This window comes from Artibeus jamaicensis, unplaced genomic scaffold (genome assembly GCF_021234435.1).
Source record: "Artibeus jamaicensis isolate MK-2021 breed Jamaican fruit bat unplaced genomic scaffold, CSHL_Jam_final contig_1028, whole genome shotgun sequence".
NCBI lineage: Eukaryota > Metazoa > Chordata > Mammalia > Chiroptera > Phyllostomidae > Artibeus > Artibeus jamaicensis.
Window position 1 is genome coordinate 5163724 of NW_026521201.1, and position 17476 is coordinate 5181199.

Sequence of the window (17476 nt, forward strand, 5' to 3'; positions counted from 1 at the left end):
TCACGTGACAGCAACGCTCCGCCGGCGCCAATTTCAAACAGCGGAACAAACTGAAAGCTCCGGTGCTCGACCCCACCCCTGGCCCCCGGCCCCGGGCCTGGGACCCCTCCCCTCCAGGGATCCCCCGGGATTCCCCACCCCTCCCGCATCTCCGGGGACCCGGCAGGCCTGGCGCGAGTCCCTGTCCGACACCCTGGCTCGGCCCCCAGGTCTGAGGAGCCCGGAGCCCACCCTAGGAGCCACAGTCCAGCAGCGATCGCGACTGCAGTCCGGAGGTGAGTGGGAACCGAGGTATGGAGGCTGAGGCCGGGTCCTGGCGCAGGCAGGGAGCAAGGTCTCGGGTGCCTCGGTCAGGGGGTCTAGCAGCAGGGCGCGGGACAAGAGTGGAGGTTTGAGGCCACTCAATAAGACGGTCTGAGCGAGGGTGCAAATATTTCCTGCATCCAACCCCCTAGCCTGTCATTTCTTTCTCAAAGCACCCCTTGACTTTACCTGGATACTTGACCTCTGCACCCTGCCTGCAGCCTGGAGAGGGCTGAGGTGGCCTACTTTCCTCCTAGGCAGACTGTGGCTGTGATGAAGGCCGAGCTGACTCTGCTTTAAGCCAAAGACAGACCTGCCTGCACAGTCCTCTGCCTCCAGATGCTCTCACCATTAAACCACACTGCCTCCACTCCAGCCTCTTAAAGGACCCTTCTGGTTTTTGAGAACCCTGGTCAGGATGGGGGTGGGTCAGAGGAGTCATTCCAGAAGTTTCCTGGGCTAAAGTGTTGGCAATGATAGGAAGATGCTGGTCAGAGATTAGAAGGGAGAATTAAGCCTTAGAAGATATCTTTGGGGGGGGGGGGATAATAGTATCTACTATTGATGAGGGAGAGAGAGAGTCTTGGTGAGATGGGAGATGGACGTAAAACTGAGATTTGAAGGTAAAGGACACCTAGATATAAAGGAAAGGGAGAAGTCAAGAGTGATAAGGGCCTGAGAACTTGAAGCAGTTGGCAAATGTCATGAGTGTGACAGTCATTTTTAGGGTGATATCAGATGTCCTAAAAAAAGGACAACCTGTTCCTTTGTCAAAGTATCTCTAAATAAGATTACACAATTTTACATAGTGGTAGAGTATAGTATATATCTATTAAAATCAACAAAGCACAGCCCTGGCTGGTATCGCTCAGTGGATTGAGTGCTGGCCTATGAAACCAAGAGTCTCCAGTCTGATTCCCAGTCAGGGCACATGCCTGCGTTTGCCATTTGGGGGTGTGTGAGAGGCTCTGGCACACTGATGTTTCTCTCCCTCTCTTTCTCCCTCCCTTCCCCACTCTCTAAAAATAAATAAATAAAATATTTTTTTTAATCAACAAAGCACAAATTGTTAGATAAAACTATTTTTTAACATTACACAACCACCTTAGCACATTGTTGGCAGCACATTGCAAGTATAACAGCCTGTGAAACGAATGGGACTCCCTTCTGTTACGCAGTGTACCATCTGCTCAGCTTCGCCTTGACGTGAGCAGCTTCTCTTTTACCCTGTGGGCTCCCGCTCCTGGTCATAGGAAGAGGAATACTTCTCTCTAACAGAACTTCCTTATCCTAACATTTCTCTTTCTGCTGTTCCTTGCACTTTCCAGGGTCCATGCTTGTGATTCTCAATGGAGAGTGAGAGCACAGATTCACAATGAAAACCAGCCCCCATCGGCCACTGATTCTTAAAAGACGGAGGCTGCCCCTTCCTGGTCAAAATGGCCCAGGTGAAACAGCGGAGGAGGAGCCTAAGAGGCCCCCTGCCCAAAAAGAGCCTAGTCAAGCACAGGCCTCCAAGGAGCTGGCACAGTCCTCCTCTTGCAAGTTTCCAGCCGGGATAAAGATTATTAACCACCCCACCATGCCCAACACCCAAGTGGTGGTGATCCCCAACAATGCCAATATCCAGAGCATCATCACAGCATTGACTGCCAAAGGAAAAGAGAGTGGCAGCAATGGGCCCAACAAATTCATCCTCATCAGCTGTGGAGGAGCCCCCACTCACCCTCCAGACCCCCAGCCTCAAACCCAAACCAGCAATGATCACAAGAGTACAGAAGTGGTCACTGAGACCCTGGGACCGAAACCTGCCTCTACAGATATGAATCTTCCTAGACCACCAGGAGCCCTTCTCGGGCAGAGATGGGAGAACTGTGGTATGTGGTCTGCAAGGCAAAGGTTTGAGGAGCTTAGCCTTTCCCCTTTGGTGGCAAGGTAGCCATAGTAGTCATGTTGATGCCTACAATAGATGGGCATGTATCCTGAACCAGAGGAAAGTCATTCTGAAACCTTGACCCAGATCCTTTGGGCAATGTCCAAAGGTTTGTAATTATTATTTAGGGCTCCTAATTGCCTTCTTTAAGATATTGGAAAAAGGTTTCTTTATTGTTTCTGTTTATCCTTCTAATTGACTGTGTAAAGAAGTAGGAATTTTTCTCCATCTTAATAAAAGAGAACACTGAATGAAGCATGAGGAGGAAAAGTGGTTTTCTCTGTGTAGATACTGAATAACTCTTTTCTAAGGTTGCTTTGACTGATCTCTAAGGCTCAATGTGGTCCAGATTGAAATGCACCTTAAACTATGCCCCTGAATTTCTCCTGAGATCCATAGTGGCATGGAGTACCTGAGGGCCACAGCATGTATTCCCTTGTCTCTGAAGGTAGAGCACTTGGAGAGGTGGTTCCTGAAGCACCAATCTCAGTGGGCCCATGGGGCATCAGCCTAGACAGCTAAATGACATCTTGGATTATTTCCCCTCTAGCTGGCGGTGAGGCAACAGGCTGCACTCTTAACAACAGCTTGACCAACATCCAGTGGCTTGGAAAGATGAGTTCTGACGGACTGGGTCCCTGCAACATCAAGCAAGAGATGGAGGAAAAGGAGAATCTGCACTTGGAGGAGAGTCAGGACAAGGTGAACTGTTCTGTCACTCACTAGGGAAATCAGAGCCCCTGCAGGGAACTTCTAAGAAGGGAAGTGGATCGAGTGGCCTGTGCAGCAGAACTTCCAAGTGCTGCTATTAGCACTCAGCACAATTCTGTATAACTTTTGAGCTACAATTCTGCTGGAGATCTTTCTCTTCAGTCTGGGAAATTTGCTTGAGGGCGGATTCCTCTGGCTCTCTCTGTTCCATTAGCACTGAGTCTAGTACTCCACCCTTAGTAGGTATTCAGGAAATGGTGAGGAGCTCTTAGTTTGGAAAGCCACTTAAACTTTAAAAGAGCAACTCAACAATATGAACGGAATACAGCATTTTTAACCAGATAGTTTTCTTAGAAGTTATACTAATAGAAAATAAAGTGCGTTAGATGTGAATTTTAAATTTTTCTGCAGCAATCTAAATTGATTTGACCCAATTATGTAGCCTGAGGTGGTTTTTCACAGTTGCTGCATACCTAGATTCTATTGTATAGTCCTTTTAATCATTCATTCCACAGACTTTTTTTTTTTTTTAAGATTTTATTTAGAGAGAGGGGAAGGGAAAGAGAAAGAGAGGGAAAGAGACATCAGTGTGTGGTTTCCCTTCATGTGTCCCCAACTGGGGACATGGCCCACAACCCAGGCATGTGCCCCAACTGGGAATTGAACAGGCAACCCTTTGGTTAGCAAGCCCACGCTCAATCCACTGAGCTACACCAGCCAGGGTTCATTTCACAGACTTTAAAAGTGAATGTTTACATGGATATACACATTCATAAAAATTGAGCTGTTCACTTAAAACTTATGTACTTTATAAAGTTATTTATATAAATATATAAATACAAACCTTATATACATATATTAGTAAATACACAAACTTATAAATATAAGAAAGCTCAATATTTTATTTACTTTTAAAGCTTAATATTTTAAAATATGAATAAATATTCACATTAACAATATTTTATTTTTATTTTTAAAAATATTTTATTTATTTATTTTTAGACAGAGGGGAAGGGAGCGTCTCATATGGCCCATGCCAGGGAACCTGGCCCGAAACCCAGGGGTGTTCCCCGACAGGGAATTGAACCTGCGACCCTTTGGTTCACAGGCTAGCATTCAAGCCACTGAGCTGTACCAGCCAGGGCTTAACATTAGTATTTTAAAATGTGAATCAGATACTTGCCTAAGATGTAGTCAAATGTATCCTTTGCAGACATTTTTTTCTCCTGTACTCAAAAATATTTCTGTCACACAAACATTGAAAGAAGATGGGTTTACTCACATCACATCAGGAGAAAGGATTGAACTAAGACCTTGGCCCCCAAGGTCTGGAAAATGGGTGTGGTTTTAGGTAAAATCATTGTTTTAAAAATCATAACATATACCCAAACTTTTCTGAGAGGTTTCAACTACCTCTTTGGACAATATCTTCAACAAAATGAATGAAGACAGAAAATTGGGACTGGACTGGACCATCTCTAAGATGCTTTCTAATTCTAAGCTTTTATTCCATGGAGTATTGATCTCAGATGAGTTTGTTTCTAGTGTGATTTTTATGGGATAAGAGGTTTCTCTAGGGAATGTTCTTCAAGGTGGGCTAGAGGAGGTCTGCGAACTCTTTCTGTCATTCCCTTTCTCCTCCCCTCGGGTTTCTCACAACCCTCCTCAGGTTGAGGAGCCCCCAGGACCACCGACACCCTGGCAGGACTCTGTGTCTGAGCGACCCCCATACTCTTACATGGCCATGATACAGTTCGCCATCAACAGCACCGAGAGGAAGCGCATGACCTTGAAAGACATCTACACTTGGATCGAGGACCACTTCCCCTATTTTAAGCACATGGCCAAACCAGGCTGGAAGGTACCGTGTTCCAAAACAATCCAGGTTCAGGTCGCTTTAGCCTGACAGTTGGTCTCCACAGACGTGCAGCAATTGGTGTCTGGTGTGAGGGAGTGCTGAGTGCAAAGGGTGCTAAAACTGTACACAGTCATACCTTTCGGATTAGGACTTAATCCTGCTGAGTCCCACAAAATCGTCATCGTCAATGAGAACACTGCAGCCACTTCATCTGTCACTACCTAAGGTTTACCATTGACTCCTCAGTGTAGTGCCAAGCCCGCTTTTGTGCTACATTGAAGAGCAGTGGGAATGACTAAGTAGCTTTATGAAAAGAGCTTTTAAAAACAGTGCTGCCTTTGAGCCTCTAATGTCAGGTAATATTTCTATAAGGCAGGGGATTTATCTTCATCTTATACATGGGAACACAGAGGTGCCTGGGAGTCCCTGTGGCTCTCGATGTCAGAGCCGCAGCTCAGGTCCTCTGACAGATACTCAACTCCGAGCCAAAAGTTTCTTGTTCTGTTCTCCCCACAGAGAGCCTTTCACTTCAGCCCCTTACCTCAACTAAATTTCCTAGTTTCTTAATTTCTTTACTCACCTATCTTGCTATTGATTATTGCTTCATAGTCTCAGTCCTCTTTCCAGGCCATTGACAGCTATCCAGGTCTTTTCTGTAACCTCCACCTAAGAAATGGCAATGGCCTTTATCCCCACAGGACAGAGAGGTTATGGCTGAGGCTGGTGGCGCTACAGCTCGGAGGTCAGGGAGAGAGTCGGACACTGGTCAGAGCCTGTACTGGCTACAGCGGATGAAATCTGAGGCTGGTTTCCCCTTAGGAAACTTCAATGGTGGTGTTTCTGAATCTAAAGTAGTTGATTACTTGTTGTCTCTTCTTTCAGAATTCCATTCGCCATAACCTTTCTCTCCATGACATGTTCGTTCGAGAGACATCTGCCAATGGCAAGGTATCCTTCTGGACCATTCACCCCAGTGCCAATCGCTACTTGACCTTGGATCAGGTGTTTAAGGTGAGTGTCCTGATTTCATCTAAATGGAGCCAGAGTTGGAGGTTGCAAATCCACCTCAGGAGGAAACAATTGGTCCTCAGGATGATCTTAGCTGATCTGGGAAAAGTTAGAAGGCAGCCAGCTCGTGGGTGATTTGCATAAATCTCACTGAATTGAGTACAGTTGACAAATATCAGATGCTACACTTCAGTGCCAGACCAGGCCGTGGAGAGGACCGCTTGCATCCAAGTAAGAGGACTTCTTGGGGCAGTGTTTCCCTACCTGCCCTGTGGGGAAGGACGGCCTGGGATGCTTGTTAAAACACAACTTCTCAAGCCCCTGTTGTGGGGCTTTTGATTTAGTGGGCCTGGGATGGGCCTAGAATTATGTGTGTTTAACAAGCATCTCAGGTGATTATTATGAAATCTAAGAAAACTTGTTTGTTTTTAAGAGAAAAAAAACAAAACCCTTCTATAGGCTGGAGACCAGAAACTGAGCCAGCAGAACAACTCTTCAGAAGCGATTGTTTTGGGATTTCAGAGTGCCCATAACTGTTCTGCTGGGAGGGACAGTTGTCCAGCATGGTCCTCAGCATCAGGCAGGAATAGATGTTTTTCCCAGTGTGGTCAGACTGGTTGGCCATGCTGGTTGTAACTTCATCTCATTTCTCTCCCACAATGCCTGACCGCCACAGCCACTGGACCCAGGGTCTCCACAATCGCCCGAGCACTTGGAATCAGTAAGAGTCTTTCCCTCTGGCTCGGGGCTTGGCCTTGTTTTCCTTTCACTGCTTGGCATGGCTTTAGTGGAGAGGGACAAGACTCAGCAGGGGAAGGGAGCCTGTGGCCTTGTGACTGCCAACCCTAAACGCAGAGCACCCGAGCTTCTGGGAGTGAGGAAGTCTGTGATTGTCTTCTCATCTCCCCAGAAGAGGGCTCATGCCCACTTCTCCCCCCTCACACAGCATGATAAAGGTACGCTCAGCAGAGTGGGCATAGCAAGAGGACATGCCACAAGTTTGGTGCAAGCAGCATCCACAGCACATGGCTTAGGCCTAGCAGGAGGCCATATTTCTTTTCATTTTCTTTGCCACTCATAGAGCTACATGCTTCAGCATCCCATGGGGGTGGTGAGGTCACATGGATGTGATGTTGGGACCTGCCACTGTACATCTGCATGCTGTCCACCTTTCCCACTAACCAGACCTCGGTGGCAGCGCTCACCTGCATCCTCCCAGAACGGCTTTGCTTTCTGGGCTGTCAGGGAGCTCAGCGCATGGTACCAGAGCAGCCAGTGGGTTCTCCTGCCTTCTCCCCCCTTATTAATCCAGGTTTCTTTCTCTTCCTATCTGCCACACACAGCAGCAGAAACGACCCAATCCTGAGCTCCGCCGGAATGTGACCATCAAAACTGAACTCCCACTGGGCGCACGTTAGTATGGGAGAGTGGGCCTCAGGCCTAATCCTTGTTCTGGGGGCATATCTTTAGAGGATCAGACTCCAGGATTCTATACCTAGCTCAAAGGGATCTGAATCCAAAGGAGACCACAGCTCTTGGGACTCAGAAGGGACATGTCCCTGGACCCCTACCCCTTATCTCTCCTATTTCCTTCTAGGGAGGAAGATGAAGCCATTGCTACCCCGGGTCAGCTCCTACCTGGTACCCATTCAGTTCCCAGTGAACCAGCCACTGGTGTTACAACCCTCAGTAAGGGTGCCATTGCCCCTAGCAGCTTCACTCATGAGCTCAGAGCTTGCCCGCCACAGCAAGCGAGTCCGTATTGCCCCCAAGGTGAGTGGCTTCTGTTTTCCCTGGAGGATTAAGTGCATTGTGCCTATGTCTTGCAGCTGTACTCTACTAAGTGGTTCTGGAGAAGCTCATAAATTTAGCTGGGTAGATAAGGCATAAAAACAAAGGAAAATGTAATACCATTATGAAATCTAAAAAGGAATCTGGGTTACAACGTAAGTATTGTCAGAAAGCCCATTACATACTGATGAGTTTATAAGAATTCAGACAAGGTCATTATGATAGATGGGCTGGGTGGTTCAGGAAGTGTTTTCAAAGGAAGTGGTTTTTACAAACAAGTGGATTTGGGTAAATAGACAAGAGGGGAGAGAGTATGGAGGCAGGAAGTGCCAGTTTGTACCCAGTAATAGTGGAGTGAACCTGTCAGTCCAGCTCGGAGTTTCTCAGCCTTGAGAAAAATTTATTTTTCTCAGCTGGACACTTATGCCAGCACCATATTAGATGCTCTCTCTTTTCCCCTGTAATTGAATTACCACCTTCATCGTACTATTGACATTTAGGGCTGGATAATTCTTTGCTTGGGGTGAAGTGCCCTGAAGGATGTTTACTGACATCTCTTGTCTCTCCCAACTTGATGCCGGGAGCACCTCCCCACCAACCAATGTAAAAATTAAATGAAAATGTCTCCACATGTTGCCAAAGGCCCCTGGGGGCAGGGTTGTCCAGGTTAATAAGCATCATTGGTCTAGTGTGAGAGGAAGGTGAAGAAGGTAAGTTAAGTCTGTACTTAGATGGGCTACCAAATCCGGACCTAGCCTTCTAGAGTAGTTTTTGTGAGCAGGAGCTGACCTGTAAAAAAGTAGGGAAAAGGCTCCACCCCTTTCACTGAGTTGGAAACAGAATGGGCTCTGGAGTTTAGAGACTTGAGTTTGCTGGGGGTTTTTTTAATTATTTTAAAAATATACATAAAATTATACATAACACCACACATAATTGTACATACATACAGTATTGTGACTGTAGCATGTGTATCATTTTGTTTTCGTTAAGTCCTTACCCCCTTATTTTTGCTTCCCCTCCACTTCCCCTCCCCCAACTTCACCTACATTACCCCTGCTCCTCAAGATAACCCACATTGGCACTTTACTATGCCGTCTTACATATTTTATCCATACTTAGTGTAGCAGACATACATCCATAGCCACAGCCATTGTATCTGTACACACATAACACACAGAACAATGAAAATGGGATTATATTGCAGATACTTTCCTACCTCATGGAAATTCTTCCAAGTCACTTGGCATAGCTCCACCTCATTGTCTTTTGATGGGCACGCAGTATTCCACGGTGTGGCTGGGCCATAATTTTTCTAACCCTTTCACTTTTATGGGCATGTTTTGTTTCTAGTGTTTTATCCCTATGAACAACATTGCAATAAATATCTTTGCAAGTATTTTCTTACCAGTGCTTTTATTTCTGTGGGGTAAAGTCCCAGACATGAGATTGCTAAGTAAAGAGGCATTTTGAATTTTACTAAATATTATTAGATTGCTTTCCAGAAAATCTGTGATAACTTACATTTCCACCAGCAATATACGACAAGACCAGTGTCTTTGCTAGCAATTGATGTTATTAATCTTTTCAATATTTGCCCGTCTAATGCACATACAATTATTTCATATTTCTTTGTTTATCAGTTAAGTGTGAGCACCTTCTCGTTATGTTTGGTCGCTTGGGATTGTTCACTGTGGGGTGCTTGTTCATGGACATTGCCTAGTTTTCATAGGGCTTTGTTAATGATTTGTAAGAGTTCTTTGTTATTAAAATGTTAACCTTTTCTTTTATGTTTAAGATTTTTATTTTACTTCTATTGTTTGTTTCCTAAATTGGTTTGTAGTTTCTCTTGCCACAGTAAGATTTTAAAATTTTATATAGTCAAATACGTCTCTCTTTTCTCTTACAGCTTCTGGGTTTCCAGTCTTGGTTAAGAAGGTCACCCCACCCTCAGATTGTACATATAGTCTCCTAGATTCTTTCAGGATTTGTATGATTTTAATTTTTCTTTTGTCTTTGTATGTGGTATAAAATAGGCACCAAACTTTAGTTTTCTCAGCTAGAGACTTATGCCAGCACCGTATTAGATGCTCTCTCTTTTCCCCTGTAATTGAATTACCACCTTCATCATATATTCTCATATACAATAGTTTTTATGACTTGAAAAAGAGGATTGGTAGCAGCATGTCATTTATTTCAGCCATCATCTCATGTCCTGCCTGGTGACTGGGTTCACCCAGTGAATTCCAAGGCTTCAAGAGCTCCCTTTCACCTTGTCCCTGCTTCCTTTTCAGGTGCTGCTAGCTGATGAGGGGATAGCCCCTCTGCCCACGGCAGGGCCAGTGAAAGAGGAGAAGCTCCTGCTTGGGGAAGGGCTGTCTCCTCTACTTCCAGTTCAGTCCGTCAAGGAGGAGGAAATCCAGCCCAGAGAGGATGCGCCACACTTAGGGAGGCCTGTGAAGGTGGAGAGCCCGCCCCTGATAGAGTGGCCCTCACCATGCCCATCTGTCAAAGAGGACCTGTCTCAATCCTGGGATGACTTGTCCCACTCTCCCACTCCAAGGCCCAAGAAGTCCTACAGTGGGCTCAGGTCCCCAGCCCACTGTGTCTCTGAAATGCTCATGATTAAACGGAGGGAGAGGAGGGAGATGAGCCGGTCTCGGAGGAAGCAGCACCTACTGCCTCCCTGTGTGGATGAGCCTGAGCTGCTGTTCTCAGAGGCCCCCGGGACTTCAAGACGAGCCACAGAGCTCGCTGTTCCCTCAGAGCCCTCTGTGCCTTTCTCCCAGTTTGACTACTCTCAGGAGGAGGGAGGACCTTTTAAGACACCCATTAAGGAGACTCTGCCCATCTCCTCTACCCCAAGCAAATCTGTCCTCCCCTTGACACCCGAATCCTGGAGGCTTACACCTCCAGCCAAAGTCGAGGGGCTAGATTTCAGCCCAGTGCGAATCCCCCAGGGTGCCTTTGGACCGCTACCTGATTCCCTGGGGCTGACGGATCTCAGTGCCACCCCACTGAAAAGTATCCCCCTCTTTGACTCACCCCGAGAACTCCTCAATTCTGAACCCTTTGACCTCAACTCTGGCCCCTTCAGCAGCTGTTCACCCTCAGATAGGGAAGTCCCCAAGCCAGGCTCCCCCGAGCCACAGGTTGCCAGTCTTTCAGCCAACCGCTCCCTGACAGAGGGCCTGGTTCTGGACACAATGAATGACAGCCTGAGCAAGATTCTGCTGGACATCAGCTTCCCTGGCCCGGAGGAAGACCCCCTGGGCCCTGACAGCGTCCGCTGGGCTCAGTTCACTCCTGAACTGCGGTAGAGACCTGACCTGACCCTTGCTGTTCAAGCTGTCCACTCTTCTGGGCACTCCTGTGGCTGGGCCATCCTTGGCCTCTGAGTGAGGACAGCAAGCAGAGACTGTCCATCTGCACCTCTAGCCCCTGGCTATGCCAAGGCTGACATCATGCCACAGCTTCCATTGGGCCCTCTGCAAACCTCGAGGCCCTGGTGACTAGACTCTGTGCCACCCTACGCTCTGCTAGAGAAAATGGTTCCTCACTCTCCCTGCAAGAGCTGAAGGGTGGACATAGCAGAAACAGGGGTGAAAAGAGATTAGGAACTCCCAAAACTTTGCATTCTGCGCCCAGCAGTCTTGTCTCCCTTGCTCCTTGGAGGGTGCCCTTGTAAATAGTACATATCCTCCAAGCTATCCTCTAATTTTAAATGCAAGCTTATTTCCTTAGATCATTATCTACAGACAACCAGAAGGTGGGTAGGGTGACAGAAATTTCAGTTTGCCTCTGTTCCTGGCTTTCCTTTCCTAGAGAAGGGGGGACCTGCAGTGCACGGTTTCTTCCAGGCCCAAGGCACCTGCCTCGAGTCCTTTACTGTAAGCACGCAGACAAGTAGATCCCTTGCCAGGGCCCCTGTTATTGCCCCTCCCTCCCAACTCCCCATCTTTCCAAGTCAGCTTTCCTGCAACTAGAAATCCTGGTAAAAATGTCCTTTGTAATAAATACATCAAGAGTTGGATTCGGAGTGGGGGATGGATACATCTGAAGCAGAGTGTGCAGGCCCTGATGTGCACCCATGGACATTTCTCTGATACTGTCCTTAATTATGCCAGAGAGACTAGCACTGATGGGAACTTGGCCCAAGCCCTCAGAAAGCTAAAAGGGCCCTGGCCAGCCTGGCTTCTTTAGCATACACTGTAGCTTTGCAGAGAGCCACCCGAGGCCCCAGCTGATCACATGCATGTGAGCCAGCTCAAGAAACACTACTGTAACTACTATTCAATAAAATCCAGGGTGGAAATGTCAGTCTCTGGTGTGTTGGTGTCTGGTCCCAATGGCATAAGGAGGGATTGGAAAAGAATGTGGGTGATGATTAAGATGGTAGAGCAAGGCCTAAAGCCAACATGAAGCACTTGAGTGCAAAGGGCTTTGGTGTGGATCATCCCCCACACCCTGCACAGGCACACAGCCTTTCTAGCACAGAAATCTGCAGCTTTTCCATTACTGTTCTTGTAGTCAGTCCCCCAAAAGGGAAAGGAGGACATGCGGGCATACCTCCCAGAATATTAAGAGAGGATGGGTCCGGTTACAGTTACCTCATGACCACTTCTACTCCCACCCCAAGTCCTAAAAGCCTGCCCTGCTTTTCTTCCCAGGCCTCCCTAAGCAAGTCCCGCCCCAGAAGAGCTCTCATTACCATCTCTCCAAGTCAGAACTTGTTTCTTCCCCAGCTGTCTCACTTGAGACAGCCAGGGGCCAAGGGCCTAATGAGCCCTCCTCCCTTCATCACCACCCAGGAAACATCACCATAGCAACCCCAACAGCAAACAATGCTGCTAGTAAAGTCTTCCCTACAAATCTGCCTCTCCTGGCAATCGCCAGAAGCACAATGGCCTCTAGGCCAGGAAGATCAGCTAGAGGGCGGGGTGATGCATCCCTTGTCAGAGAACCCTTCCTGCAGGTAGGGAGTAGGGCCCCATCTCTGAGGCCTACTTTTTTGTACCCGCATTGGGCTAGTGACTCTCCCCCTGGTCAGGTAGGGCATACTTTCTCCAGGGAAGCCGATCTTCCAGCCCATGAACTCTACTGTCTTCCTCTCTTGGTCCTACACTACTGTGAACACAGCTCAGAACAGAGGAGAGGAGATGCCTGGTTATTACATCTCCTGGACCGACCCACTGGGTGATCACATAGAAATGATTTAGCAGGCTGGCCCCAAGAAACAGGTGAGTTTTTAGAACAAGAAAAGTCCTAGGAGTGGACAGGAGGGAGAGGCATTTTCAAAGAGCACAGTTCACGATCAGTGCAGACAGATGACCAAGGTTCCAGCTCTGCTGGTCACTCACTTGGTACTTTGGGTGAGTTATTCAGTCCATTTTGCTTTTTGCATCTTTGAGATGAGGACCATACATAACACCTGCTCATAGGGTTGTGAAAATTAAATGAGATGTGGATACATATTTAGCACAGTGCCTACATATTTGCTACTATTTATTTCATAGGGGTTGGGGCACAGAAAAGGTAAGAAACCAACAATCTAGATGCTTTCTATACTTGCTTGTATTTTAATGAGAAGCACAATGTACCAATGACAGCAAAACAAGTAATAGGAGGAGTCCAGGTGGGAAAGCGCCCAGGCTCCATCCTCTGGAGAAAGATTTCCCTTCAAAACTTGGCTTGGTCTGAGGCAGTTTGTCCTCAGGGTTTCCTCAGGCCTGATGTGCCCTGCTAGGAGCACAAGTTCCTCGGCAGGGATGTGGGGGCACCAAATGAAGAGGAGGGTTGAAGAGTGGGAAAATTCAAGTTGAAGGTAGGGGCGGGAATGAAAACCCAAATCTGGTAAAATGGAAAGAGAACAGAAGCTGAAAGGCCCATGAGAATAATATGGAGCTGTGGTAACTATTGGTGGTCAGGGCAAGAGCAGAGACCTGGCTCCCTGCCAGGCCATCAGTGTCCTGAACAGAGTCCTGGGTCTGGAGGAGGCGGGCAGCTTGTTTCCTCTGGGGCTGCCCCTGCGAAGGAGAGCAGAGTGCCCCCAGGCTCCCTTTGTCTCTCTCCAGATGGTCCAGGTGAGTGAGCCTCTCCGGACCCCCTGCATGCGGGCACAGCGTGAGTTTCTCCTCCCCGATGAGCCCTGGGAGTTGCCCGGCTTCACTCCACAAGTCTACCACCAGCTGGCCCTGAAGCTGCCACCCTGCACAGACATGAAGTCCAAGGTGCGCCACCGACTAATCCACCCTTGGAAGAATGAAGCTGAGCACACCTGGGGCTTTCACACATGGCTTGACGTGGGACAGTTGCCCGCAACCTTTCCCACCAGGCCCGACAGGCCCTATGACAGCAATGTCTGGCGCTGGCTGACAGACTCCAGGGCCCACCGCCGGCTCCCAGCAGAGCCCTGCATCCCCCCTCCCTCCTGGATGGGCCAAAACAGCCTTCTAACTTTCATCAGCTGTAATCCTATCTTCTTGGACATGAAAAGGAAGAACCGGGTGATTCTCAGGACAGTGAAGGAGCTAAGAGAGGTGGAGAAACTCAAGCTGAGGAGTGAAGCAAGGGCACCTCCACTCGACACCAATGGGAACATCCTGCCACCAAAGGACTTCAAGAAGTAAGAGGCACTCCTTCCTCAGAGAGCTCACACACTGTCCACCTGCAGGTGACCCCTCCCTCTCTGATTCCTGTTTCTCTAACCTTCCCACCTCTAGTCATCTAAAAACTAAACTTTGGAGGGAAGGGATGGAGGCAAGGGAAGGACAGCCAAGGAAGGGGCTCAATTATTTAGCTAACAATAAGGAAATACAACTATGTTCTTAACACCTGCTATAGACCCTGGGGATACAGAGAAAGTCATTCAATCCCTGCCCTTGAGGAGCTTGCAAAAGGCAGACACCGACACACATGCAAGGAAAGACAGCTGTCAATGCAAGCTCACACATGCTAAGAGCTTAGTGTGAGGCAGAGTGGATGTTGTAAGGATGTCAGTCATTAGTGGAAAGAGCTGAGAGCTGGAGTCAGAAGCTTGGATTGTTTAGCTTTTCTGACTCAGTTCCATCATTGATAACACAGGGATGGTAAATACCATGCCTTCCTAAACAGGTGAATATAAAATGGGTTAATGAATGTACAAAAGCACTAAACAAAATATAGATGTTATAACAGAAATTCAGAAGAGGGAGGGAGGGATTGCTGTAGGCTGTAGCATCCCCCTCAGGAAGGCATCGTGGGTGGGAAGCCTTCAGAAAGTGGAAAGGAGGGGTGGAGGGCCGACTGCAGTGAGCAGGGACAGGAATGCAGAATCGAAAGGAACCACTGGAGAACCCTGCAGCTCCCTTCCCACCCCCAGCCCCCACCCGCCCCTGCCGTCATGGGAATTCACTTAGCATGAGTGCCAGGAAAGGGGGAGATGAATAAGAATAGAACGTCTCAAATTCCAATCCCAAGGGCATTAAGAGAAGCATTGAGGGGTTAGGGGGTTGGCTGTGGAGATGTGTAAACTTAGAAAAACTGCCAATGACTGATGATTTTGAGAGAAGATTATTTAGGACCTTGGACTTCTCTCTACTGTCCCTGCAATGAAGATTACTGATGGCTAATGTGTATCAATACCAGGCAGACAATTGTGCAGGAGACTTAGATCACTCCTCAAAACTTGGTCAAATGACAGGGTCAGATGTTCTGTCATCCCTTTTAAACAGCTCTGCGAGGGGTTAAAATAAGTTGTTAAAGTGGCTCTACATCCATGAAAGAGCACATTCTGGGCACGAGAAACCTAGAGTATTTTAGACATCAAGATAGTTTTGATCTTGCTGGGAAATAAAACATTTACATGCAGACCCAGCCATTCTCAACTCTGGTAGTGCCTGACAATCATCTCAATCATCTCGGCCTCTGTAGAAAAATGTTGAGGTTGGAGCCCCTCCTGGGAGACTCTAACTAACTTAGCCTGGGGCAGCCTGCGGCATGGTATTTTTTTAAAAGCTCCTGAGGATGTTTCTGATGTGCAGCCAAGCCTGAGAACCTCTTATGTAACCAAAGATAGCAAACAGGGCCCATCTTCTGAACCAGGTGCAAAGCATGTTGAGCCACAGGAAATATGCCACTACTCAACCATGGTTTTTACAGAGCCAATTTCTCACTGTCAGCTCTAACACTGCAGACCTGTCCAAGAGGGAGCTGTCAGACCAGGTGTCAGAAGGCAGCAGTGCAGAGCAGGAAGGGCTCTTGGGTAGCAGTATCACATTAACCAGTGACGAGGGGAGCATGTGTGCTGCATTCATCTGCCTCTCATGAGCCCTGTGTCAGTGAAGGAGGTGAGACTTGAAGAGTGGTTAGAATCTGGATAATGATACGACAATCAATATGGCAAAAGGATGGAAGATTGACCAGCCAAACACAATTATTCCAGCCCAATGCAAAACACATGCAGGGTACAGGCCATTTGGAATAGATCAACATCCAATTAGGAGATGGAAGAGATTCCCTACAGGTCCATTGCTCATAGCTTATGAAGAGCTGCCTCCTGCTCTCCCATCTCACCCCTTACACCATTCCTGATCTCCCCTTTGACCTCCCTGTTCTCTCCACACCCTTGCTCCCCAACAGGTACCAGCATATCTCAGCTGGTGGAAGGTTAGAACCCCTCGGCCTCCAGCTCCTACCCAACCCACTTCCCAATGATTTTGCCAGGAGCTGGCCCTGCCCGAACCCTGTGCCTCATTACCAGGAGAAGGCGCTAAAGCTGGCCTTGCTGCCAAGGGCGCCCCTGACACAAGACCTCGTGAGGAATTACCAAACCCTGATAGAGGACCGCATTGCCTTGCCCCTCCACTATCTCTCCAAGGCACAGCCCAGCAAAACTTTCTCAAGGAAGAGAAAGAGAAGATCTGGACATACCTAGAAAATCCTCGATGGATGGGGAGCATGGTGGGCTCCAGTGTTCTCAACCAATGTTCCTTAAGCAAGAAGGCTTTGAGGTGGCTGGACTCTGGCTTCTGCAAAACAGACTCTCTCCACCAACCCCTCCAACTTCAAGCCATCTTTGTAGTCCAGACTCCTTGAGATGCTATTGAAACTCTAAATTGTTATGTCTTCCTTGGAGGACTCTCATAGCAAGTGGGAGGAATGGGGGAGGGGAGTGGGGAGAGCAGAGTGGGGATCCCATTCCTAGGGACAGAATGAGGAATGGGCAGGAAGAAGGTGTGTGGTTGGGGAGGGTTGGAGGGAAGAGACACTCTAAGAAGTGTGGGTAAGAAGTTACCTCCACTCCCATAGCCCACTGGAACAAGACTGGGATTGGTCAGAGTACAGGAAGGTTTTGAGGCAAAAATAACTTCAATTCCACCTTTCCATGGACAATTTGATGTCTGGACAAAGACTGGAAGCAACCCTGTTGGGTTGCAGGTCCTACACAGGATTTGGGGGAGCAGGGGTCAGGCCAAGGCTGGTGCTAGAGGATGGCAGAGTCAAGTCTGAGGAAGGCTGACCAGGTCTCCTGTAAGGGACAGGAGAGAAACAAGGTAAAGGTCAGACTGATTCCCCTGGAGCATCACGTTAGGGCCTTGGGCCTGTGCTGCAGGTGACCCAGATTCCTCAACTTTTCCAATGTGGTGTCAGGGACAAGTGGCCTAAAATGGGAGCAGGCAAACTATACCAGTCAGAGAGGTGCTGCCCCGAGTTGGGTGGAGATTAGGTAGGAGAGGGCCTGCAGGAGACCTGGTGGAGGTGGCAGTGGGGAGGCAGCTGGGAGGCCTCTGAAGAGAAAGCCACCTCACCTCTTCTTGTCCCCATCAAACCCCAAATATTCCCCAGTGGGGCTTCTCTTGGCCTCCTTCCCACTGCCTCTTTGGCTCTACTTTTCT

General features: G+C 48.1%; 2 protein-coding genes across 3 annotated transcripts; both read left to right on the plus strand.

Moving 5' to 3' along the window:
- Nucleotides 1–31: 31 nt before the first annotated feature.
- Nucleotides 32–11904, plus strand: FOXM1 (forkhead box M1). 2 transcript variants are annotated; one of them, XM_037133946.2, is made up of 9 exons: nucleotides 32–275; nucleotides 1632–2180; nucleotides 2787–2938; nucleotides 4617–4808; nucleotides 5688–5816; nucleotides 6490–6534; nucleotides 7157–7226; nucleotides 7411–7586; nucleotides 9896–11904. In XM_037133946.2, exons 2-9 carry the CDS (start codon nucleotides 1679–1681, stop codon nucleotides 10919–10921), a joined length of 2292 nt encoding a protein of 763 aa, XP_036989841.2. In that variant the 5' UTR covers nucleotides 32–275; nucleotides 1632–1678; the 3' UTR covers nucleotides 10922–11904. The 2 variants fall into 2 exon arrangements, with proteins under 2 accessions (XP_036989841.2, XP_036989842.2); XM_037133947.2 differs by having other exon boundaries at nucleotides 7160–7226.
- A 600-nt stretch (nucleotides 11905–12504) lies between these two features.
- On the plus strand, nucleotides 12505–16515 carry TEX52 (testis expressed 52). Its single transcript, XM_037133922.2, has 3 exons — nucleotides 12505–12576; nucleotides 13676–14226; nucleotides 16221–16515. Exons 1-3 carry the CDS (start codon nucleotides 12505–12507, stop codon nucleotides 16513–16515), a joined length of 918 nt encoding a protein of 305 aa, XP_036989817.2.
- The last annotated feature ends 961 nt before the right edge of the window (nucleotides 16516–17476 follow it).

Coding starts and splice junctions, on each gene's coding strand:
- FOXM1 (XM_037133946.2), top strand. CDS start 1,679: ATGAAAACCAGCCCCCATCGGCCACTGATTCTTAAAAGACGGAGGCTG. Junction 2,181..2,786: donor GCAGAGATGGGAGAACTGTG/GTATGTGGTCTG, acceptor TTTCCCCTCTAG/CTGGCGGTGAGGCAACAGGC. Junction 4,809..5,687: donor TGGCCAAACCAGGCTGGAAG/GTACCGTGTTCC, acceptor CTCTTCTTTCAG/AATTCCATTCGCCATAACCT.
- TEX52 (XM_037133922.2), top strand. CDS start 12,505: ATGGCCTCTAGGCCAGGAAGATCAGCTAGAGGGCGGGGTGATGCATCC. Junction 12,577..13,675: donor TCAGAGAACCCTTCCTGCAG/GTAGGGAGTAGG, acceptor GTCTCTCTCCAG/ATGGTCCAGGTGAGTGAGCC. Junction 14,227..16,220: donor CCACCAAAGGACTTCAAGAA/GTAAGAGGCACT, acceptor GCTCCCCAACAG/GTACCAGCATATCTCAGCTG.